The sequence below is a fragment of the Ascidia mentula genome, chromosome 4 (assembly GCF_947561715.1).
Source record: "Ascidia mentula chromosome 4, kaAscMent1.1, whole genome shotgun sequence".
NCBI classification, from domain to species: domain Eukaryota; kingdom Metazoa; phylum Chordata; class Ascidiacea; order Phlebobranchia; family Ascidiidae; genus Ascidia; species Ascidia mentula.
Window position 1 is genome coordinate 2696321 of NC_138569.1, and position 26822 is coordinate 2723142.

Below are 26822 nucleotides of genomic sequence, written 5' to 3' on the forward strand. Positions count from 1 at the left end.
AGGAAATATAAGCAGATTGGGTTTACAGATGAATGAATAATTGATTCCTAAAAACGCACAGTCTTGACAGGCGTGATTGTTATTGCTGGTGTGTAGTCAGGAAAAGCATCATTTCGCAAGACAGATTATAATGTTTTGAAAATAGTGAAGAGGACGTTATTTTCATGCCAGATTGGAAGTTTGTAGTTTACGTGAAGGATAATTTTCAGGGACCATGTGTCTCTACCACTAGAGTTTTTGGTATATTGTAATGTAAGGGCATAATTTGTGACAACTTTGGGCCAATTTAATTCATAGCTATTAGCACATTATTAGACTAAATTGGCAGATTTCGTCCAATGCAGGTTACAATAATATCATTCTGTGGTAATGTCAGGGGATTATTTCAGCAATGTGGCCAAGAAACAAATGATGGGTTGAATTGGTAGCCGACATTTGTGCATATACCCTAAATCAATGATGCAATGTTGGAGATACATCTTCCATCTACTAGCTGGTGTCCTTATATTTCTTGCATGTTTTGGACACTCAGGTACAGACTTAAGCCATACTGAACCTAAATTTCAAATGCTTTGTTTAATATGTGCCTATAGTACAAGTGTTTTGTTAGGAATGTTAAAACTCTTGAGGTGGCTATGTCAAAAAAGCATGCATAAATCAGATAAACTTTGAAAGTTTTCAACTGTCACAGCAAGTATTGCAACCCTCAGAAAATGATTTGCAAACTAAAAATATTGTTTTAACATATATATATGTGATATATATATATGTGTTGCATGTTGATGAAATGTTGGATTCCATTTTCAAGTCATTGCAACATAAAATTCAAAACATTCTTTGACAGACCATCATGAGAAAATAAAATGGGATGAGGATCAAAATTTGGATCAGATGTATTCCACTGTCCTCCCTGATGAACTGAATATGGCCACGATACTCCCTGACATTGTTCCATCCACACCATCTGCTGATGAAATTTACGAAAGTAATAAAACTTTATCACAAAAAGCAAAAATACCCACAAAAGTTTGTTTTTTCTGCACATACATGGTAGAAATTGTTGTCTGCACGTACATGGTATAATGTTTCTGAAAAGTACTGGGGATAACAATAGGTGAAAACAAAACCAATTCAACATACATTCCAGACAGCGCATCCAGATTGCTACATCCTAGACTAGAGCTCATGTGCATAGTCTGTTGTGTAGGGTTACTAAAATGTTGGATTTAAATTATAAATGTGTCTTGAAATTCATTAAAATACATGTACTTTTGTAACAAATTTTTAATTGTTCTGTTTTGCACAAACAAAGCCATAGTCTCGTTCTCTACCCTGCTTATAATTTATTATTCAGTCAAAAACTGCTACACATATGGACATTAGCAATGTTAATAGAAACGATATGGTCTCCGACAATACTAGGCAATCATAGTTAGTTGAATAATAATTACAGTAGCTTCAAACCATGGTAAAATATGGTCCCAAACCTTGTGATAAGTGGCATCATTTAACTTTTATCTGTACATTTTCAGTCCAGTATGTTGTCTTTTCAAGTCAATCGGTTTTGGAGGTGTTTGCTTAACAGACACAAAAGATGGCGCCGCTATGACCTCATAACAAAGCATTGTGTTCTTTAGGTATTGAACTATTTGAGATGTGGGAGGCAGAACAAAGAGGTTAGTAATATTTTAAATGTGGTAACAATGCCTCTTTTGGATTTAAAAGCATTTTTGCAGTTTCCAAATTGTGATGACTATTATGACTCAACCCTGTTCAGTTGTGTCTTAATTTTGTATGATAAAATATATATCATAATTATTATTAAAGTAAGTAATTGTAATTCCAAGTCAATAAGTTGCATGAGAGTAAAACCGCGGATAATAAATACACAAGTTGTTTATTTATACATAAAAACGTAATATTTTGATTTATATATATATGTGAATACAAGCATATTTTTATGTGCTTCCTAAGACTTACTTAAATAAATAAGCATTACAACATTTTCTTAATGTGAAAGTCTTTCGTTTAATACCATCAATAATCCCCAAAATACAGTATTAAATTTAAGGTATTATAAATATATATACTTGCCTTGCAGAAAGCAGAGTTCGGCGAGATATAGGTATGTTGTGAACATGTAATTTATATACGGTTCATTGTCTAAAGAAAGTAGTAGTACTGACTTTTCCAATGTATATTTTTGGTTGAATAGATATATATATACTATACATATTTTTTCTACAGTCCCATCATAGCTAGAATATATAAAGTGTTTGAAAATTAAGTATGCATATATATTAATACCTATTGGTAAACAAGAGATTAATCTTGCAGAGGGGAGTGGTAGTGATTTTACTACAACCACGTCAACACCCACAGACACAACACCGGAGGGCAGTGGAGCAACAACGGCTGCTATTGAAACAAGCTCAGCATCTACTGCCACAGAAACATCATCTGCTAAAGAAACATCTACTGTATCAGCAACAGGCACAACACCTTTAGGTCAAGCCACCACATCGGCTACAGAAACATCTACTGTATCAGCAACAGGCACAACACCTTTAGGTCAAGCCACCACATCGGCTACAGAAACATCTACAGTATCAGCAACAGGCACAACACCTTTAGGTCAAGCCACCACATCGGCTACAGAAACATCTACAGTATCAGCAACAGGCACAACACCTTTAGGTCAAGCCACCACATCGGCTACAGAAACATCTACAGTATCAGCAACAGGCACAACACCTTTAGGTCAAGCAACCACATCGGCTACAGAAACATCTACAGTATCAGCAACAGGCACAACACCTATTGGTCAAGCCACCACATCGGCTACAGAAACATCTACTGTATCAGCAACAGGCACAACACCTATTGGTCAAAACACCACATCGGCTACAGAAACAACTACTGTATCAGCAACAGGCACAACACCTTTAGGTCAAGCAACCACATCGGCTACAGAAACATCTACAGTATCAGCAACAGGCACAACACCTATTGGTCAAGCCACCACATCGGCTACAGAAACATCTACTGTATCAGCAACAGGCACAACACCTATTGGTCAAAACACCACATCAGCTACAGAAACAACTACTGTATCAGCAACAGGCACAACACCTTTAGGTCAAGCAACCACATCGGCTACAGAAACATCTACAGTATCAGCAACAGGCACAACACCTATTGGTCAAAACACCACATCAGCTACAGAAACAACTACTGTATCAGCAACAGGCACAACACCTTTAGGTCAAGCAACCACATCGGCTACAGAAACATCTACAGTATCAGCAACAGGCACAACACCTATTGGTCAAGCCACCACATCGGCTACAGAAACATCTACTGTATCAGCAACAGGCACAACACCTATTGGTCAAAACACCACATCAGCTACAGAAACAACTACTGTATCAGCTACAGAAACAAGTACAGTGTTTTCTACCACAGTTCCAGAAACAACATCTGCACCTCCAACTCTGATTAATACTGGTAGGTGGAAAGTGTGCAAAGAAAACATTGCCCACCATAGTTGTGGATTTGAAACTGTAATTTGCTGTTGACATATAATTTGTTGTCATTTCCCCAACATAGCATTGTGTACAGATAGTTAATAATTAGTGTTGATAATTCATAAGGTATAAAGTCAAGCATTATTTTGACCCAATCCCTACAGGTTCTGCTTCCTGTTCTTACCCATCCTCCATATGTTTCATCTCAGTTGCTCTCTTGACCCATTGCCTGAGAAATTATCTAGTCATAATTAACTGTTTTGTAAATACTTATATATTCCAATTTTTATAATTCATTTTTATGTCCACAACATAGCTTGCAAGATTTAAAGTGACAACAATTTTCTTTACAGAATTTCAAACAGAATCCTTTATTAATGCAACGACTCCAACTTTCCGCAATCAAATGCAAACATTCTTGGAGTTATTGTATAATCCAACCAACAGTAGTGCCAGAAGAACAAAGAGAGCTACTTCCACACTTAATGTTACTGTATGTACTTATTAGTAGTTTAGAAAACGCTTGACTCTTGCAGTAAAAGTTGTGTTCTGCATTAGTTTTGCTTTATCTATTGACTTTTTAACTGAAAGTAAAATTCCTTTAACAGTACTTAATTTTTGACAGGTGGAAAATGCTGTAAACTTGGAAAATCTTACAATCAGTGTGAACTACACTGTTACTGAGGGAATGCAAGTTCTTCCTGCAGCAAGTGCTGTGGAAAGATTGAATACTTTGACCAACATAACAACCTATGAATCTACTCTTGAAATGGAATTAAATATTAACGTTACTGTCATGCAACTGGCCCAGGGTAATTTTGCTGCTGCTATGATTATTAATGACATTTTTAAATTATATGTGAAGATTATTTGTATCATGAAACCAGAGACAAACACTACTTCTTACAGTTGCGGAAACATCATCACCTACTACAAATGCTCCTGCTACAACAGAAGTAGTAACATCAGCAAACACTTCAGCAACAGAAACAACTACAGTCTCGGGAACAGAAACAACAGGCACAACACTTCAAGAGACTACTTCAGCAACAGAAACAACTACAGGCCTGCAAACAGACACAACAACACACACAATACAAACTTCTCAAGAGACCACACTAGCAACAGAAACAACAACAGCATCAAAAACAGATACAACTCCAGATGGGAGTGGAGAAACAACAATGCTGTTTTCAACTACAGTTCCTGAAACCACAACACCTGCAACCTCAACACTGATCAATACTGGTAAGTCAAATTTTGCAAAGAAAACATTGCCCACCATGTTAATATATTTTATTGTTTGCAATTTTGTTGTTATGACCACAACATAGCCTGCAAGATTTACAGTGTTACCAATTTTCTCAACAGAATTTCAAACAGACTCCTTTATTAATGCAACGACTTCAATTTTCCGCAATCAAATTGAAACAGTCTTGGAGTTATTGTACAATCCAACCAATAATAGTGCCAGAAGAAGAAAGAGAGCTACCTCCACACTTAATGTTACTGTATGTATATACAAGATAAATTGTTTTAATCAGTAATAATGTCTAGCGACAAAAATGTATTTCTTAGTTTTTTTGTAAAGTATCTTAGTTCTGCTTCACATTTGAGAAATGTGTTTTGTTTTTTGGATTAAATTTACTTAATGGTGCCACATTACTAAACAGAGTCTTAGTTTGTTGGGCATTTGTTGACATTTTAGATGAAGTTTAACTTTCTTCAGCTGTGCATTATTTTTGTCAGGTGGAAAATGCTGAAAACTTGGAAAATCTTACAATCAGTGTAAACTACACTGTTACTGAGGGAATGCAAGTTCTTCCTGCAGCAAGTGCTGTGGAAAGATTGAATACTTTGACCAACATAACAACTTATGAAGCTACTCTTGAAATGGAATTAAACATTAACGTTACTGTCATGCAACTGTCCCAGGGTAATTTTGCTGCTGTTATGATTATTAATGACATTTTGAAATAATATGTGAAGATTATTTGTATCATGAAACCAGAGACTGACATTACTTTTTACAGTTGCTGAAACATCATCACCTACTACAAGTGCTCCTGCTACAACAGCAACAACAACAAGTGGACAAACATCAACTCAACTTTCAACAAGTATCATAACTGAAGTAACATCAGCAAATACATCAACAACAACAACAACAGTAGCAAACACTTCAGCAACAACAACAAATACTTCAGCAACAGAAACAACTACTGTTTCAGCAACAGAAACAACAGGTACAACACTTCCAGAGACTACTTCAGCAACAGAAGCAACTACAGTCTCACAAACAGACACAACAATACACACAACACAAACTTCTCAAGAGACCACACTAGCAACAGAAATGACAACAGCATCAAAAACAGATACAACTCCAGATGGGAGTGGAGAAACAACAATACTGTTTACAACTACAGTTCCTGAAACCACAACATCTGCAACCTCAACACTGATCAATACTGGTAAGTTAAATTTTGCAAAGAAAACATTGCCAACCATGTTAATATATTTTATTGTTGGCAATTTTTTTGTTATGTCCACAGCATAGCTTGCAAGATATACAGTGTTACAATCTTCTCCACAGAATTTCAAACAGACTCCTTTATTAATGCAACGACTCCGACCTTCCGCAATCAAATGAAAACGGTCTTTGAGTTACTGTACAATCCAACCAATAATAGTGCCAGAAGAAGAAAGAGAGCTACCTCCACACTAAATGTTACTGTATGTATATAAAATATAAATTGTTTTAATCAGTAGTAATGCCAAGCGACAAAAATGTATTTCCTAGTTTTTTGAAAAAGTATCTTAGTTCTGCTTCACATTTGAGAAATGTGTTTAGTTTTTTGGATTAAATGTACTTAATGATGCCAAATTACTTAACACAGAGTCTTAGTTTGTTGGGCATTTGTTGACATTTTAGATGAAGTTTAACTTCCTTCAGCTGCGCATTATTTTGTCAGGTGGAAAATGCTGAAAACTTGGAAAATCTTACAATCAGTGTGAACTACACTGTTACTGAGGGAATGCAAGTTCTTCCTGCAGCAAGTGCTGTGGAAAGATTGAATACTTTGACCAACATTACAACTTATGAGGCTACTCTTGAAATGGAATTGAACATTAACGTTACTGTCATGCAACTGGCCCGGGGTAATTTATATGATTTTTATTGACATATACAGAGATTTTTTTTGTTTTTTAAGTCTTTGGACTGACACTATTTCTTACAGTTGCTGAAATATCATCACCATCACCTACTACAAATGCATCACCGACAGCAACAACAGCACCAATGCCAACAGTAGCAACAGCAACTCCAACTGCAGCCACAACAATACCTACAGTAACAACAATGGGAGTGTCAGAAACAACAAACATGTCCACAGTAGCAGAAACAACAACTGGAATAGCAACAACAACAAACATGTCCACAGTAGCAGTAACGACAACAGGAATGTCAACAGCAGCAACAACAACAGGAATTTCAACAGCAGCAGCAACAACAAACATGTCCACAGCAGCAGAAACAACAACAGGAATGTCAACAGCAGCAACAATAACAAACATGTCCACAGCAGCAGAAACAACATCAGGAATGTCAACAGCAGCAACAACAACAAACATGTCCACAGCAGCAGAAACAACAACAGGAATGTCAACAGCAACAACAACAACAGCAATACCAACATCAACAACTGCAGTAATGTCAACAGCAGCAACAACAACAGGAATGTCAACAGCAGCAACAACAATGGCAATGTCAACAGCAGCAACAACAACAACAACTAATGGGACAATACCAGCATCTACAACTCCAACAACTCCATTTTACCAGGTTTATCTTGAAGATATCACAAAATTATTGTTCTTTGGTAAGCGAAATTGGTAGTAGTGTGAACACTAGGTCATTTCTCTATATATTGGATTACATAAATAAAATGATTTTCAGGCTATTTTTAGTAATTGTCAGATATATTTTAAAATCAGGTGGTATTTTTTGATTCATAGTTGAGACTTTTCTCGTGTATTAGGGTGGAATAATGCAAAGTGTTGTTACAGAATTTGAGATTGAACAAAGTTCTGATAGCCTTGATTTGACTATCGAAGTTGTGGCTGCTTTAAAAAAATTTTACGAAGTTCCAAATAATAATAATAATACAAGTCGACGGCGCCGAGCAACAGCTGCGATCGAAATTATTGTAAGCTACTTTTTCAAGACATTTTGTTCTGTTATTGCATGCGATAGATTCACCAGTAAACCTACAATGAAAAACGATTTACATCACATTTATCGCTATTTATAATTTTGGGTCCACCCATTATTTACATACCAGTGTGGGTGATGCTCTAGTATTGTGACTGTTTCGTAAAAGTTAACCGATTAAATTATCATGTATTGTTTTACAGCCTCAGAACAATGTGGTTGTCCCTGCCGGCAACACAATTGCAAATCTAAATTACATTGTTCTGTGTGACAATGTGGTAGAACCAAGCTTCTCCGCAGCTGCACGAGCTTCGGCTTTTAATTCAACAAGACTTTTACGTTTTTTGCAAGATGCCGGAGTCAATGCAACACGTATTAGAGTTTCAAACCTTCCAGGTTAACATTTTGTTTTATTACTGTTTAATGAGAGCAATAACTGTTTCTGAAATTTCTGAAAATATTATTACAAAGGGAGAGTAGTAGACGTTAATGAAATACCACAGCAATATCTGTTGTGCCACTAATTAGAAAAAACTTCCTGTGATCTTGTCATGTTTCCATAACTTTTTTCATTTTAAGTTTTTGCCTTCATCGTGAAACTGTATTAGAATTACGTTTAAATGCACAGAGAAAAATTTGCTATTGTGTTTCAGCAAGAAACTTGGTAGGAGACACCGAGGAAATTATTACAGGTACAAGGCACATATAAACTTTCATATAAATTACAATAAATTTCTGCTTATGTTTGCAAATAAATAGTTCAGCAACTGTAGCAAAAAGTTCTCACATTTGTTGACTTTGAAATATAGCACAGTGATACAATAAGCAACTAACAAACTTAAACACATGTTTTGTAGAATTTCAGTTTCAAGGTGCAAATTTCAGTGAAACAGATTTAAACAGTAACCTTTCTTCAATTTTGAAACGACTTTATGACGACTCTATGGTTGCTACTAATATTATCGGTACTGCTCAGGTAACTACAAGTTGGTGTGACTTATTATCCTCGCTTTACAAACTCACCAAATTTTATTTTTCGTTTTTTTGTGACTGCATTGTTTAAAACCCTGTATTTTTCTCATTGATTAATGTCAGTGATATAAGGTCATACTTTTACTTGCAGGTTACCGTAGTTAACATCACAGATATTCTTAATGGAAGCACTCATAACATTACTGCAAGGTACACAGTTGTGATTACTACTAGTGCCGCAAATCGAACACAAGGTCTTCGCACAATTCTGTTCATTGGTGATGTAACTAACACAGAGTATGCAATGGCATTAAATTCAAGTTTTCCTAATGCTGTAACCAGGACCAAAGCTCGACCAGGTAAGTTAGGAGTATTTCGATATAAGTAGTGTGTTAAATGCTTACAATTTACAACCCGTAAGTCCATTGTTAAAATGAGTACGATGCAATGTGAACTAAAATGAGTTGTTTTTTTTTCTTTCATTTAAAGTTAGCAAATAGCTCACATAAAACAGAAAAAAATCGTCTGCTGATTAAGTCATCTGCACTTTTATCTGACATGTTACGTCTTGTTGGATTTAAGACACAATGTTGGATATTCAGCCATTGAACTCTAAATTTTCTTTCGCCATCCAATCTTATTTTGATAGTTGGCTTAGATACAGCTTTGCCTTATGATCGATTTATAACAGCCAGTCTCAGTATGCAAGATTATGTATTGCCTCGGTTTATGTTCATGTGCATTTTTTTACAGTAAATACAGCTGCTGGCCTCCAGTTTATGGGTAAGATCTTTTTCAGCTATTTTTATGATGTGAAATGAGAGTTTGATTTCTATGAATCACCTGTATATTCTCTGTGGCTGACAGAGACTCAGTAACGGATTGGCACAAAATATGATAAATAGTCCTAAGTCGTCTGTCTGTTTCAAGTTTCTACGAAATATATATGTCGCCTGTGTGTGCAGGCATCATCGGTATAGCTAAAAAACAATCTGACAATGGAGTTACTGTTGTTCTATTTTTATGTGAAATGAAATTAACGTTGCAGTTAAATTTTGGTGATTTGTACATGAAAATGTGTTTGCCAATATTTTTTTAATCCGACGTATATTGTTGACACAGAATTTTGTGTTTGTTTTCAGATGATCCCAGAAATTTAACTTCTTATGCTGTTCAACTAGGTAAGTCTCTTCACCCACCAGAATGATTTGGTGCCAAAAAATACATGCAGTTAAAAATTATCAAAAGATAGGAAAACCAAATTAAAAAAAAATACAATAAAGTTATTAGCTAAAACAAGTTGCATGAAGAAGTTATTCTGGTCATAATTATGTTTGGTATTGGCACATTAATAGTTTGGAAATATGTTTAGATTTTGAAACTGCAACAACTCTGGGCAACTCCGCATTGTTTTCTGAAATCCTGAAAAGTGAATATGATTCTTTCCTAAACACCATGGTCAACATACAGGTAAAATTTGTTTTTTTTTGCTAACTGATGTGGTACAGTAATTATTCGAATACCGGAACTCCCATGTATTTCTCATGTCATTTAAGCAGTATTTTTGTATATGTGGCCGTTTCTGTTAGTCCCTTTATATATCTGTCTATTTTTTCGCCAAACATGCCCCCCTTTTTCAATTTGATACCACAAGTGTGTAAAAATGCCTTTTTTATTGCCTTAGTTAACAGGAAAGAAGTGATTGAAACTATAAAATGGAAAACAGATATATTTATTAAATTTACCTTTTACTGTTGTCACTTTCGGCCTGTTTCTTGACTTGTTTTTCCAACTTTCAGATTTATGACTTCACGACTGTGAGCGTGGTGTACACTTTGGAACTGGTGTCTGAAGGTTTTATTTCTGTGGGGTCATATGCTGCAGGCATGATGTGGTCAAATAAGTGTTCACTTGAAAAAAGATTTTTTGATCAAGCAAATCTCATTATAAACTTTACGAGAATATTTGTTCCTGATAGAGAATGTGATACAGGACGTTTTCAATACATTGGCAAGTGTTAATATAAGGAAATTTAACTAAACTATTGCAATTTGCCTCTCCTAAAGTTTATTTTGTATATTATATACCATGGTAAAAATAATGTTGATTAAAATATGTGTAAAATAATTTTTAAGACAATTTTTTTTTCTTTCAGACTTATTGGACAATTCACTACCTGTCAATGGGTTTGGTGGCTTGGCAAGAATTAGGTTTAGCACCTCCGTGACAACGGCTATACGAAATGTTTGTTGCTTTCCCAAATTTTCCAAACTCTATCTAATTTTTTACCATAATATATAGTTGATGGAATAATACATCCAACAAATTAAACTTACATTAGTTGGGTTTTACCATGAATTGTTTAAGTTTAGTAAATTAGTGTTTTTTTATTGTTTCTGCAGCCTTGCTACATTTCCAACACATTCGTACAATCAGTAATATCCCTACAAATACCTGAAAACAATGACGTACAATCAGAGAGTTTCAACCTTGCCGGGTTTTCTTTGCTAGGTAATAATATATTTTAGATTATTTTTATATATTTTAGTTTTTTTTTCTACCCCTATGTTGGTAAATATTCTTCTGTTTGTATGAATTCATGTCTTTCCATTGGATGTCCAAAAATGTTTACCTTTATTGGACAGTACCGTTTGTTTGTTTTTTAAATGCACAATTCCAAAATTACAAGAAATAAAATAACAGTTTTTGAATAAGCCTTAGAAACTGATGATGCCTTTTTAGGCAAAATATATTTTTGTGCATTAAACATCTATAGAGTTGCTTGCTTGATCAATATTTTTAGTGTCACACAGATACTCGTAGCTCACCGATCCAGTATAGTTTCCATTACAATTTTTATCTGTGAATTGAACTAATAGTTTTAATTATGATCACAATAACGCATTTTTCACTTGTTTGTTGAACCATTCTTTTATAACATAGCAAAACTTTTTTTTATAAAATGCAAAATGTCTAAATTGAAACAGGCAAAATGAATGAACCCAAACTCCCAATTTTCTTTTCAGGTTCCTTTTCCAACTCAACATCACCCGTGTTCGTTCCGCAATGTCGGTCATGCGTGTGCTCTCCAGCTATCACAATCCCACCTGTAGTCATTGATAATACCACTTGTCCGACTGTTACAGTGCCTGTGACTCCAACCACAGCCCCAACTACAATCTCCACCACAGCCCCAACCACGGCCCCAACCACGACCCCAACCACGGTCCCCACCACAGCCCCCACCACGACCCCCACCACGGCCCCCACCACGGCCCCCACCACGGCCCCCACCACGGCCCCCACCATAGCCCCCACCACGGCCCTCACTACAGACGCCACTACGAACACCATTATACCGACGTGTATAAACTGTATAGAGTTATGGATATTCTGGTTGGTGGTTGGTTTGCTGATCGGCGTCATCTTCATAATTGTCATCATCATTATCTTGTATTGTTTCTGTTGCAAATCAAAAGACAAGGTTAGTTCATTGTGCTTAGTTGTTGTTGCGAGTTGTGAAATAAATCATTTTTTGACGTTCCTCAGGCCGACGCTGATGCAGTAGCCCCGAAGGAAACCATTGTGATCAAAAACTCTGGGAATATTACAGAGAAAGACAGGAGCAGTGGGACAGATAGGTAACAATAGTTAGTTTGCTGTTACTAAAAAAAAACAACAACAATCCTTTATACAGCGGTGTAAATCCTTCCCAATGTCAGCGTAACCTTAAATGAGATTTATTTACATGTGTGATTTCACATATGCTTAGAACCCTGTATAACGGCTGTACGGGCCTCATTTTAGCAACATGATTTTATCTGCACTTACAACGAATTTTCGTGGGAGTTTTGTTACAACATTATGTTACATTTGACGTACCATCTCATTTTGTTAATTACTTACATCTTTTCCCCATGTGAATCTTTGCTCTATGGTTAGTCGCCATGGCAATCACCAGAATCTGTTTTAGACCTGGCCCCAAACCGAAGGAAGTAAGAAGAGACGCAACCCTTCCACCTCAGCCAACAATCGTCGAAGAAGGTCGGTACACAGTCATATGATGTACTATGAAGTTAACGATAACCCTCAATTTAATTTCGTTTCCGTTAGATTTTCCCAAGTCTGCCGAGCAAACCAGAAAAACGGCCCCAGCAGGTTTGTTGAAAGTTTTTTTATCCAAACACACGTTCGAAAATGAAATATTTTTGCCAATGAAGCTTCGTCAGAAAATACTTCGTTAATAAATTCGAGTCAGGGACATCTTGTAAAAATGTTAAAACAACGAATGCAGCATTGGAAGGTTTTATATATATATTTAAACCAACATAATGCCTAGATAAAGGAAAGCCATAAAAAACACATTTAAATGTACAGGAAAGGTTAACACTGATCAACAATAAATAAACTTCACATGATTTTGGTTGTAATTGGCCCCACAGTTTGTCTGGTTTATTTGTTGAATGGTTGTATCCTGATGTTGCCTCGTTCGGCCTTACGTCACTCCTAACTTAACCTGTCGTGTTATTATCTGTATTCTTAACTCGTGCAGAGGAGCCGACACAATTGTTTGAAGACACTACAATGATGGCGGGACCTAATGGGGACGGTCCCGCAAGGGTAATCACCACCGTGCACCCAAGTGTACCCTTACCCCCCATACGACCCCCACTGATGTCGGAAAGACTGCGATTGCAAAGCCCGGTAAGTGTGACGTCATAATTCATAATAACAAGTGATGCTTAATAGCGGGTATTCCCCTTTACTTGAATCTCATTGCTTAAATTATGGCTCTTCGTGGGTCCAGCCTTTGTTGTAAACATTTTTTATTGTAAATATTCAATCTTTTCTGCAGTCGACTCCCGAACTGCGCCACCGAGCGGATCTCGAGCGACATAGAAACAAACAGAGAATTAGAAAACGGAACTCGAGAATGAAGCATTATCTTCCGCCAGGTAATCTCAACGCGTTGTGGTTTGTGAACAAATGCCTCGGTAACTTCTTGTGAATCGGTCACACTACTCACGTCGATGTGCCGGTTGCTCTTAGTTACTTAAACAACAACGTGGAAAAAGTGAACAACAGCTTTCCAAAGACTTTAACCCTGTGTGGGTTAACTCACATAAACAACCCAATGGTTTTTAGATTAAAATACTCGACGTTATTTGATATTTATGCACTTTCACGGTCAAGAAACAGTCTCCTGTTTTTTACTCAGACACAGATCCTAAAACACAAGAGGCTTACGATGACGCGCAGAGCAAGATAGATGAGGTTTTAACTCCTCGTCAACCTTCTTTATTTGATCTTCCACAAAGGTAGACTGACACATGCTTGATATCTTTACCGTGACTGCGTTGTAAAAAAACAAACAAACCTCGCTGTTAAACGACTTTACATGGAAACACGCTGGGTTGGTTACCGTTTGCGTTTTAAAATCTTTTACAAGATTTCACTCCTTCCTTATGGTACAAATTGCGAATATTTTATCAGAAAACGGCCCCACAAACGCAGTGGTAAGTTGGACCTGACGCACCCCAGCCAAGACCCCGAGCTTAGGGAGCTGATGGGGCCCTCAAGCCAACCCCCGGGTAACTACACGGTCGTCACCCCCCAAGAGAGGGCAAACGGGGATCTCCCTAGTACGGAGAGCTTCAATTCATGTAAGTTTGAAGTGAAATTGACTCATGTTTGTTTGTACGTTGTGGATAGTAGTCGTGTGTTGCTTAAGGTAAAATACATTAGTGTTTTCGTGTTGGAGCATTCAGAAACGTTCATATGAATCTTTTTCACGTGTACTATGCTTTTGTTTGATGAAAACCTGACTTTCTTTAAACACCCTATAAAAACACAAAGCCAAGTGTTTATTTGGTATTCAATGGGAAATCTCGTGTGAAATGTAATACTTTCTTAAAATTGGGCTGGAAAATACGCACGTTTTATATATACATATTCCATCCTATAAGGACTCCTGAGTTAATTACGTAATTGTTACAACGGAATATCATCTTACAAATAACTGGTTTCTGTTTGTCCAGCTGTTCCCTCCGATGACACGCGTAAGAGAATGGCGAAACTTCTAGAAGACGCCTTCAGTCTGGTGTCACCCCGCTCATCCGATAATTCTGTCGCCCCCGAATTTCCGCCCCTCACCCACGTACCCTCAATCGATTCGGGGATTTTCCCGTCACCACCCCCATATGTAAGTTACCCGGTTTATTTTTTCTTTCTTCTTTAATCTAACTTACGTGCCTCAGGGCTTCATCGGTCCATTGGAGACATTTCCTGCAATGGCAGTGTCGGTATAGGCGTGACTTAACTCATAATACGATGCGGAGGGCCTTTTTCTTACTTTAAAATGTTGTGATCATATCACACCATTCTACTCATCATCGTATTTGCGATCAAGGATCGATATTATGTTAAAACGTAAACCCGCTTAGCAGGGTAATGTGGTGTCTATGATGATTTCCACGTGCTGTGGTCAATTGTTCATCGATCCATTTTGACAAAGTTTGTGAGCCACCATTTATCTTCAACAGAACAACTACGGTTCTCCGGACGGCATCGCGATGCCACAGCCCCACGGAAGGGGGTCGAAGGCTCCGAAACGGCGTCAATTCAGCGCGTCTTCGCCCTCCCAGGGGAGCACGACTTCGCCAAGTGGGGAATCCCCTCTATTCCGACGAAGGCATCCGCCCCTGGTTCACGAACCCGAACCCGGTGAGTTGTTTCATGCAGGTTACTTCGCGGTGATGGTATTTAGTTTAGGTGTGGGCGGAATATTACCAATGGTGGAGAAGAATAATGCCAGGAGGACAAAGTGCTTGTGTCAGTCCAATTTGTAGGTTTTTTCCTGATTGCCATTCATTTAGCTACAGTTCTAAGACCAAAAACTAAACGGAACGTTTCTTTTAGCAACCTAGAGAACTGCTGCGCGTTGGAATTCGGTAAACGTTTGATAAATTTATTCTCGTACTGTTCGCAAACGTCACTATATAGTTTGTGCAAGCTGCAAAACTTACTCGGTAAACTAGGTTCACTGGCATTGCAGCCTAGCTGTATGTCAGCCACTTTTTTCCCGACAAGGCAGAGCGATATCTGAAAAATCAAGCCCCTGGTTGATTTTAAACCACGACCCTGGGCTTACCACCAGACCGAAATAAACCTCTGTAAAATGCTCAATAAATTGAGATCAATATTAATGCTGGAGTCGTGAATTTAACCCAAGGTTCATAGTCATGAGTTCCCCGCGCTAAATTCCTCGGTCAAGCTCTTTCTGTTTCCTGGGCAAACACGAATATCGTACAAGAGTCTCATGTTCGGTTTATAGAGGCAGATGGTAATACTGGCGGCGGCGAAGCCTGTGAAAATATTTTCAAGGACTCTTCGCATGCCTCGTATTGTTGTCATTCCACTCAAGTCGTTACCTCTTCAACGATTATTGCCTGGCGACAAAAGTATTTAGGGATCTCATTTTATTTCTAGAGTCTTTATTTTAAGTTTCTTTATGTGGCCAAACACCAGAGTGAAAAATTAATCTTGACTTGTCCACAGATGCGATTTGTCATTTGCTTGCCTGAGTAGTTATTTTCAAAAATACTTTTTTCAAATAATTTTTCGCTCCTACAATTTTTCATTTCGACAAATACAAAATTATTGTGACAATAAAAAATTCACCAACCACATGCAACAACAAAACTCCGTGCCGTGAATTTCGTTACGAGGAGAAACTACGTTGTAACATTTGGTTCTTTCTTTCGTGTGTTATAAACTTCAAATATTAAAATGCGCCTGCACAATTTTGGGGCGTTCTGTTTGGTCTGAAACTGATTTCTATGGAATTACAGTAAAATAACCACCAAAATTTTCACCGGATTTCGGCCCAATTTTTTCCGTACGTTTTCGTAACTCGGCAAGTTTGATTGACAGGTGTCCGTCCGGTGACGTATTTAGCGCCCGCTTCGGCGACACCCAGCGGCGAGCCGGCTTACATAACTCCGATACGAAAGACGCAGGGCTCTGGTTGGTTAAAGCATGTCACGTGATCGTTTTGCATGCATGACTTAATCCGTCACGTCTCAGTGCATGTTTCCATATGTGGAAGACGACTAGTAAATAACGCGTTAATATAGCGGGGTTTTAAAACCCTGCAGACATTTAATCTTCTAAAATCGAAAAATGTGTATGTTTAATTTTGCACGTCACAAAACCTTTGCATGTTCAGCTGCGAACCGCAGTTGTTTACACCTTCTGGTTGGCTAAACACACAACACGTCCATTGTAAAGTTTTAGCTTCAAGAAGATTTAATCGTAATTACGAGGAAAATTTAGTACATTAGCTGTTTTTTTGTTTAGCCAAGTTTTCGCCGTAATTAGTTAAAATATGACGCGCGCATGACGTGTGATTCGAATTCACACATTAAAATACAAGATTTCCAACACAAATATCCACCACCCATTTGCAGAAAAACTCCCCTTAACAAATCAAAAAATTGCAGGCAACAGCGCCACCTGGGGTCCGTACCGTGCTTTCGATGAACTTTCCCGGCTGGAGAGTGACGGAAGTTCTTTACCTCACTCCACGTCATCCCCTCCCCCTCAGCGGGTGGGCTCCGATCCACAAATGACGTCATCGCTTGTTGACGAAACTGGTCGTGTCCATTTGCCGACCACCTCGTTGCCTAGCGACGCCGAAGTTCAGCAGCAAATTAGGGACGAGCTGGCGAGACTCACCGGCCAATCAGCGTCATCAGGGAGTTCCCCAAGGTCGTAGTGAACGCACATCTCATCCGATTATTCGTGTTTTTTTTGTGGTTGGGGTAAAAATAAGCAGTGAACTCCGAAATCCGAAACGTATTTTTTCAACGATCCTCCTTCTATTCTGTATTCAGTTCAGTACTTAGTGTTTTAGATCATGTTGTAGGTATTATTTCCTGTCGCGCTTAGCACACACTAGTGTACGTATATTGCATATCAATGTTCCTACAGAAAGTGTCGAATCGCGTGTTTTCCTACAGTTTTCCATCCGCTAACAGTTGCTTAAATTCGGTATATGTAGACGATCTCCCACACTGTGTACAACATACGCCGTTCTATGTGTTAATCCTGTATTGCTTCCGAATCTTGCGCTCTGTCCACTTGCACAATGGAAAGCACTTTGTATTTAATCTATGGCGACATCGTTCACCTTTCAAAACCTGCCAGGACAACTTTTCCTATGTTTATAATTGTCAGTCACGGAAGTTGGACTCAACTCGATATTTGCCTCCATGTTTTTGAAAGATCCCGATTTTTTGTTTCAATTGTTAAGCGACCCCCTCTTGGAAACTCAAAACGGTACCAGGGCCTCGCGACACACAGCTTCCAGATTCACTATACACAGTCGTTGACAATCAGCACACGCTTTGTCGTGCTTAACACTTATATTGCACACCACCACTAATAGCAACCTAGTTCTTTACCACGCAAACACATTTTACACAACAACATCTTCTTCCTCGATACTGTGCAAGTTACTAGCTACTAGTTAAACCTATATTGCATTTTTGTTCTGTATATTTTTCCCTTTTTATTTTTTAAATGATATTGGTACCGTACTACTTGTAATTAACCCATTCACTATCAAAATTTTTAAAGTTTATTCGTTTTAATGTCCAAGCGTTATTCAAAACTATCGATACCGAATCGAAAATGTGCAAGGACGTAATGTATTTTAAAGCGAGTCCACACGAGTCGCGTAATAACTACCTGCGGTCTGGATCGCGGTGTCATGCTGGGTATTAATCTACTGTTGCCTGCATCTTTTATAAAGTGCCAATGTCGTTCCCAAGCAGCATGGTGACAGCAGCACCTAAAGCATCCCAGCATTGTGAAATCTTGTTTTTTAAAATGTTGCACGTATATTATGACTGTTAGTTACACTGCGTTGTTATCTTACGAATGACATGTCTTTCAAATCGATTGTGGCATTTACCTATTGTGGTATCTCTGTCTTGTTTCAGATCATGTACAAGAGTATTTTTATATGTTGCGTATCGCTTGTTAATTTTATTGTAATTAAATAAATTTTAATATATATTGTTTCTGGTTTTGTTTTGCAATTTACAAGACGTTTTTACATGAACATCACAAGCATTATTGTTGTACCCTGAGCTCCTATGGAATAATGCATTATTTCTCCGTTGAAAATCTTCGTTTTTTGCGACACCGAGATTCGAACCAGCGTCATCCTGGTCACCAATCCCGCTCCACGACAATCTGCGGTTTTGCAGGAACGCAGCTGCGTACTAGAACCTGATATCAAATTGATTTCATGGTTGAATTTCGCAGCGAAATACGTGTCTGCAACATGAGGAACTCCCACCGGATTCAAGGTAGGTGTTTTACTTTGTAGCAACCGATTACAATAAAATCTACGTAACTTTCATGCCGCCCGAATTTCCTGCCCGGCAACCACAGTAGAACTAAATTGAAACAAACCATTCACCCTAAGACGGAAAACAAACGGATTTTGCACAACATAGCGTTTTTAAATCTTACAGACAAACGGCGGAAGTCCACGCATGTATCAGATGTGCAAGTCATGCGCTTATTACGTCACCGCAGTGACGTCATACCGGCCGAGCGATTGAAAAACGAGTGATCAAAAGGTTGTGTTTACAAGAGTTTCCTGTTACTGGAGTTGGATTCAAGCTATTTTGGGTTTCGGTATTTTTCGGGTTCGTGTTAAAAGAAATGTCACATCCTTCGTCTTGTTCTGGTTGGCAAACTCGGCACAGATGTGTTACTATTATTGTATATTAAACCTGTCACTCCGGTATTCCGTAGTCGGATATGTCCGAAAATGTTCCAAGCAAACAATATAGAGATTTGCAGTTTTACATAGCGGCAATCATCTGTTTGCAACTGCAAGCTTGGTATTCCAAACCGCATTTTCTGAAACAAGTTAATTCCCGCTTAATTTCGCTTCCGCAAATTTAGAACCACACCTTTTTCTTGAAGAAGGATTAACACAAGTTCCTCTTTCATAGCTGCAGGCAGTCCTTGTTTACGCTTAAAAATCTGAACATTTCAAGGCGCTAGCAATGAATTCAACACAAGATGATGATTCGTACGATTTTGCTGCTGGCTTCTGTGCTGAGATGCTCTTTAACCCAGCAAAGTAGGTTGTAATGTATTTTTACCAATTAAACGTAGGTTAAAAGTCTACTAAGTATTAAAGTGGAAAAATAACAGGTTTAACTTTCTAAATTAATCTTATATTTTAAGCCGCTCTCAATTTGTTGTATGATAAAGGGAACGTTGGAATGAGAGTTTCCATGAGACAGTTTTAAACGTCCGAGCGCCAATTAAATAGTGGTGGTAGTTGACACTGAAATACATGTTTTTAACATTTTATTGGTGACAGATGTGGATTTTTCTTGTTAAGGTTCGACGACCGTCTGTAAAGACAAGTACGAATATCTTTGTAGTGGTTATGGAGATTATGACCTCTGTGATCTATCGTGGATTAGGAGCGATTGCCCACTAACATGTGGCGTGTGTCGTGCAGGTATTTTGCTGCTGTTAAGTTTAATTGGTGTCTACTCTGAACACATCGCATCGATTTTCACACTGGGTAATGAGAACAGTTCCAATCGTGTTTCAACATATTTATGCAAAAAAACATAGTCTGTTTGCAAAAATGTAGTGTTTTTAACCTAGATTGGAAAGCCATTGTTACTTTTTTCAAGATAACTTTTAATAGATATATCTAGGCTATACAGTTTATACAGTATATTTTTTCTTGTTTAGCGGACGAATTAACGGCATTTCAAACCAAGCTGTATCTAATTTTACAGCTGTCTATATAACACATGCTTTCAGCAGTAATATGTTGCTGAGGTTTTTCGTACATCTTGAGCTTAACTGCGAACTACATAATAATGTACACTGCATTTGACTTTTTCCATGAACAGGAATTTGGAATCCATGGACATCATGGAGCCGTTGTTCTTCAACTTGTGACACCGGAAGCCAGGTCCGCACCAGAACCTGTCAAAGCAGTTTTTGCGGCATTGGCAATAGTCGCCAATCACGCTTCTGCAACAGGAGGGCGTGTGCTATTTTTAAACGTAAGTCATTGTGTTCAAAACAAACAGTAGCATTGGTCAAGCGCCCGACCCGTAGACCAAGAAGAAAACGTGATAGGGATTCGTGCCCAGGATATCTAGGGTTCAAATCCCGGTGTGGTAAAAAAAATATACAAACAGGAAAGCGCATATAACTACTGCGAAATTCATTTTACCGACGTCTCGGTTATCATTCCTAATGTGAAATGCAGGCTATTGCAAAATTTAAAAAGCGGATTGATTGAAGTAACAATAGAGATGTCTGTAAAATGAATACTGTAGCAGATATTTGGGCTATATTGTTTATCTTGAAGATTTATAATGTGCGAGTTATGCAAGTAATGCGTGTTTCACGGGGATAAAATTTCCACGACTTCAATCATTTTTCTCATCAAGGTTTTTCCCGTTGGGGTTTATGGTCGGAATGTTCGGCAACATGTGGGGAGGGGGAGAGGGTCAGAACTCGAGAATGTCAAGAATCCTTTTCTTTTGCACTACTCGATTGGTGCGAGCGCCCAGAACGTGCTTTGGAACGTTGTAACATTAAAAGTTGCCCGGGTAGGTGCTGCATACACCGGTAAGCAAAGAGGTTCTTTAGTAGCGCTAAAGCATTGCCGTGCAATGGGAGAACAAAAGGGGGCCATTGTGAGCCCCTGTTCGTAAATTTAAGAATTGCAAGTTTGGGCTGTTCCAAGTATCCTGAATGTCGCTGAAAAGCGATTCGCTATTTATGTAAAGATTAACATGTCTACCAAAAACGTTACTGTACACAAATCACATTCCAAGAAGAAAAACGTTTTAAAACGATTGTAAACAAATCAAAGCTCAATGTATAAAGAACATGAATGTAAAATAAATCAGCAAAGACTCAAATAAATAAATTGCATTTTCTGTTGTTTTCTTATCAAGTTACTCTTCTGTTATCATTGAATTCATCAGAACACGGGATCCGAAAGCATGATGTGCTCGAAACAATAAGCATTTATACCTAAACCCAAAACATTCAAACTAAAGTGATATGAGTAGGGAAAGGAACTAAGGCATAACGCGGCGTTTCTTTTAAAGCTAAAACACAAACGCTCAAGTCACCAATCGGCCTCAGGCGCTGAATTTCAGCAGCGTTTTGTGGCAAGCCTTAACAATTGGCTTTGTAGTGGTATTCTTGCTGTCCGGCATTGTAAATTTGAAGAACTGTCCTTCTGGCGTAAGGTTACAGCATTTTTCTTACAACCGACGTTACGTCTACCATCCGGTGAGACTTCTTCAAGGTTATGTGCATACAACATCAAAAACGCAGAAAAAACGCAAGAAAATTAGCTTTGTAATCTATCCGAGACGTGCACATTCCAACAACAAGTAGGTTTGCTCACGGCGCTCGAGCGGTTTGCAAATGACGTTCTTGCCAATCTGAATGCAGACGCTGTGTTAGGATCTTGTATGCTTGCAGAAGAGATTTGAAATACAGAAAAAAATGCCGCGCACACTTTTAAGCAAAACAAAATGTGTAACTTTTTGTGGATTTCTGAGCAAATGGGATTTCAGCCCTTATACCATGCCAGGGTTTCTCAACGGTTGCCTATAACCCTCGCGATTGGGTCAAAATTAAAGGTTTGAAACTAATACATCGGGGATTATGAACTGTATCTTCTTTTCCATCAGTCTACAGCTGGCTTTCTTGGTCCAACTGGGACATCTGCACCAAGTCGTGCGCGCGGGGAGTACAGACAAGAAGACGGAAGTGCAACATCGGGCCATCAACCAACTGCGGGAGTGAAAATGTCGAAAATCAAAATTGCAACGATTTTCCCTGTCTGGTTGGTAAGCATTGCATTGTAGGTAGTGCTAGTGAGTCCATCTATTTACTCAAAGCTGCCCTGAACTTTAATGAAGCAATGACGCAATCACGTAGAAAGTTTTACAAATGACAGCACATATTACAAAAGATGAATGTTAGAGACGGGTCTGCTTACGTCGGTGGTTACCCACTTTCGTGAATCGGTGACGTAGTCATCTCTCAAAAATTGTTTTGTCATTGAACCATTCTCAGGCACAAATTTATCCAAAATACTTCGTCGTTATTACTATATTAGCTGAACTTAGCACTGATATATGCCATGCGAAAAATTCGAAAAGCTTCATTGAAATACTAAGAATAAAATTTATACAAATTTGCTTGGGTTCTTTTTGTAGGATTCTTTAACAAACCAAGCACGTTCAATCCCAATTTGCGCAACACAAAATCCACTAAAAATAATCGGCAAAGACAAATATTTTCACCGCTGTGTAGAAATTATTCCCGCGTGGTCAGAATGGACGCCTTGGAGCACGTGTGATCAGTCTTGCGGAACCGGTTTGCAATATCGTGTGCGGACATGCAACACCGGAAGTGACGAAGACTGTGGTGACGTCACGCGGGAGAAGCAAACATGCAACATCAGGAATTGTTCAGGTAAACCTTTTGCCTACCAAAATTTTTTGAATGGCGTAACTTCGCGCACTTGGATAGACATAGAAATCGCAGCAACTTTACACGAGGTTGGCGAACCACATGTCAATAAGCGGAACCTTTGTTGGAAAACATGTTTTCTGGGTTAAAATCTATTGACTTTCGTTTGAGACAAACATGTCAATAAGTGAAACCATTGTTGCTACTTTGATGGACTTTGTTATCAACAAATACACGAGCCCCGAAAACTATAGGATAGGATTTCTCAAATCCTTCTATTCAATAGACCAACTTCCCAATTTATGTGATGTGAAATCAGTGCTGAAAGTAAGGCGGCCGTCGTTACGGGAAGATTTTAACGACTGGTGTTTTTCCAAATAATTATGAGAAACTTAAATTTAGCAAATTGTTTCACTTTTTTTTGGAACCCGACCTAGTATACGTTTTTTTTCTGTAAATTCAATCGTTACGGTAAGATTTTCTTTTTAGTTTAAACCCTGGGTAAAATAAAATTATAAAAGACGAATTTTGACACTGATATATTTTACTCACTGGTTTTATTTGCATAGGTTGTTCGCCCGGTGATAATTTCAGTCGCAACTTAAACGTCGATTGCGTGGCGAGTGAATATTCTACATGTGGGCAAACCTCACATAATGGTTCAATCGGAGGAGCGCAAGGAAATCGTCCGACTTTGCCGTGGATGGTTTGTTGTGACTTTATCATTGTTGATGGCATAAGAACGCCCAAAGTTTTGTAAGTTTATGGGCGTTTTTTTATTTGACCAAAACCATATTGGGCATTAAACAATGGCGGCATGGTAAATTAAAATCACATGGTAAATACCATGCTTGAAATCTATTTGTCTGCTTCGTGATTTCAAGGTTCATCTCCAGTCCGGATCCGTGTCTTGCAGTGGAGTGTTAATACACACGCAGTGGGTTCTTACCGCCGCACATTGTCTTGCGTAAGTGTCCTACATATTGTTCAGGAATATTTCCTCTTTAGCAAGACAACTTCCTACAGTAATATTCATATTTCCAGTTCTTGTACATTATATTCCTAGAACTCCAAAAGGAGAAAAATACGATAAGCGCTAGTATAAGATCTTGATTTTTAACAGAAATATTAATTCCGCCTATCATCACTTTAAACATTTCTCTATACCAGTTCATGTGATTCAAGCAACATCATCACTGCCACAGTAGGCAGTCTCACGACGACAAACTTTTCTCACACTTTTCCGATCCTCAACGTCGTCACTCACCCGCGGTACAAATTAAATCCGTTAGACGGCACTAAAGAGCACGACATAGCTCTACTGCAGGTGAGGACGGTTGGCAACATCGGTTTAATGCGTTAGATGGCACTAAAGAGCGCGACCAATGTATGAAGTAGAAAATCTTAACGGCATTCATGGTCAGGATACCCTGGGTTCAAATCCCCTTCGGGTAAAAATAAAGAAAGATATAAATTTGTTCAGAATTAATCAAGAACCTTAATTTTCTGGCCGTATATATTTCGCCCCCAGAGCCTAATCAGCATTTTGAAAACAAGACTAACTTAAAATACGATTGTCTGTCGGAGATCTATTTTTAACGACAAATATTCGTTTTTAAATTTGGATCCACACTGCTGCATGAAACTGCACTGTGTTGATTAACTAAATACAGTTTTCAAATCCAAAGCCACAAAATGAAAAAGTGAAAATTTAAATAAATAAATGCCAGGCATCAGATTTCTTGCTCCTCTTCAGGTGTAAATACTCGTTTGTATCCCTATAGTTGCCGCAAGCAGTTCCACTCAATCTACAAATATCGCCAATTTGTTTTTCATCCGTCGGCGTTAAACCTGAAGACACCTGTGTTGTTGCAAACTGGAACTCAAGTAAGTATTTTGTGAGCGGCATACAGATGGTCACTGTTTCGACCTATGAGGTCTCATTAGTGCAGCTTGGTGTGACTATGGCCCATCTTGCACACCAAACAGCCAAGCAAAGACTTCTACTTTGTGGTGACTATACAATCACCGTCATCCGTTGGGCACCAAACTGGGTGTAACCGTAGATAAATTAAGTTGCACTGACGAGACTTTTAGGTTAGTATGTTGCTGAAAAACATGGCATTTATTTTTCTTTTTTCCAAATTTATGCGTCAACACCTGTTTTTGTATGTTTTGGCCCGATAGTAGGATTTATAAAAAGCTGCCTTTGTTACTATTGCATAGAAACTCTTAGGACGAATTGGCTGTGAGTATTAATTTAGGTTTCCTGAGTATTTACCAGGGTTTGATATTTTTTTCATTTCGACAACTTAAGATATCCGTAGATTAAACAGCAATTTACAACATATTTTTCAATATTTTTTTTTAACATTTTATGGTATTTTAATGGCATTGTTTTCAGACTTAAGGCCACATCATATTCAAATAAAAACTTGCATATGAGGGTGTTTATTCAAAGTTGAGTTATTTTTCGTCGACAGATAATCCAGTCGTCAGCAATGAAACAGAGTTTCGTGTTGTTGAAAACGACCAGTGTTCCAAGGGATATTCACAAGCAGCCAATGACGTCATATGCGCTGGACCCAACGATTCACCATCTCATGTTTGTGGGGTAAGACTGTGATATTGACGGGGCTTTTATGTCGAAAAATTTTGGATTGTATTTGAAATCATCTAGCGACTGCAACAAATTTTCCTGACAAAAGTTGGTGTCGCATCAAAATATTTCATATCAGCGGTTTCCGAACAATTAACAAAGCCCAAAAAAGCCATATTATTGCAAAGCTGCAGACAGGGTGTGTACAGGTACCACAAAGTGGAGACTAGTGTGCCTGCTAGCGTAAAAGCTAGCACAGTGCCACTTAACAGCTGCACCGATGAGACCTTACAGGTCGAAACAGTGCGTGTACACACCCTGTCTGCAGCTTTGCAATAACATGGCTTTTTTGGGTTTGGGCTTTGTTAATTGTTCGGAAACAATAACAAAGCCAACTTCAACAAAAACCAAACGAATTTTTCGCAAAATCGCGTTTTTTAATCTTACAGGTAAGCGGCGGAGGTCCACTCATGTGTCAAATGTGCAAGTCATGCGCTTATTACGTCACCGGAGTGACGTCATACCGACCGAGCGATTGCAAAGCGAGTGGTCAGAAGGTTGTGTTTACAAGGGTTTCCTGTTACTGGAGTTGGATTCAAGCTATTTTGGGTTTCGGTTTTTCTGTATCGGATTCATGTTAACAAACTGCTGAAAACCCCATGTGTATATTTGTATGCTTTTTGGTGATGACTTTTTTCAATCCTGTATACGCATTAATGTGTTGCTATCATACTTACTATATGCCCGCGACTTTCATATGCTTAACGTTCTTAGGCAAAAATTTCGATTGTTAGTAGGCAAAAATTTTTGTAATCGAAAACGTTTTCATGCCGCATGTATCCATTATAAAACCTTATCAGAGAAAATCAACATTGTTGTTATTATCTGTTGGGTAGACGATCTAGAGGCAAGAACATTCTTGCTGTTCAATGCAAGACTGAAATTACAA

The 26822-nt window shown here is 38.2% G+C and overlaps 2 protein-coding genes across 7 annotated transcripts; both read left to right on the top strand.

Annotated features, from left to right (window-relative positions):
• The first annotated feature begins 348 nt into the window (after positions 1-348).
• On the top strand, positions 349-18787 carry LOC145897404 (uncharacterized). Of its 6 annotated transcripts, XM_082985674.1 has the most exons (38): positions 349-532; positions 845-985; positions 1638-1676; positions 2102-2125; positions 2338-3507; positions 3881-4020; positions 4153-4339; positions 4437-4775; positions 4899-5038; positions 5277-5463; positions 5561-5773; positions 5831-6001; positions 6124-6263; positions 6503-6689; positions 6770-7411; positions 7599-7738; positions 7947-8139; positions 8397-8435; positions 8601-8719; positions 8867-9074; positions 9469-9498; positions 9858-9896; positions 10088-10185; positions 10515-10725; positions 10871-10959; positions 11118-11226; positions 11742-12199; positions 12265-12356; positions 12689-12759; positions 12829-12873; positions 13268-13419; positions 13571-13670; positions 13934-14033; positions 14209-14378; positions 14754-14917; positions 15258-15438; positions 16648-16740; positions 17217-18787. In XM_082985674.1, the coding sequence occupies exons 1-38, from the start codon at positions 457-459 to the stop codon at positions 17489-17491; spliced, it is 6972 nt and encodes a 2323-aa protein (XP_082841800.1). In that variant the 5' UTR covers positions 349-456; the 3' UTR covers positions 17492-18787. The 6 variants fall into 6 exon arrangements, with proteins under 6 accessions (XP_082841800.1, XP_082841799.1, XP_082841801.1 ...); XM_082985673.1 differs by having other exon boundaries at positions 5561-6001; XM_082985675.1 differs by lacking the exon at positions 16648-16740 and having other exon boundaries at positions 5561-6001.
• Positions 18788-19782: 995 nt separating this feature from the next.
• LOC145898435 (uncharacterized) lies at positions 19783-26731 on the top strand. Its single transcript, XM_082986879.1, has 12 exons — positions 19783-19879; positions 20147-20269; positions 20676-20831; positions 21225-21386; positions 22488-22646; positions 23116-23277; positions 23844-23980; positions 24159-24241; positions 24445-24601; positions 25059-25161; positions 25758-25888; positions 26323-26731. Exons 1-12 carry the CDS (start codon positions 19819-19821, stop codon positions 26512-26514), a joined length of 1626 nt encoding a protein of 541 aa, XP_082843005.1. The 5' UTR covers positions 19783-19818; the 3' UTR covers positions 26515-26731.
• The last annotated feature ends 91 nt before the right edge of the window (positions 26732-26822 follow it).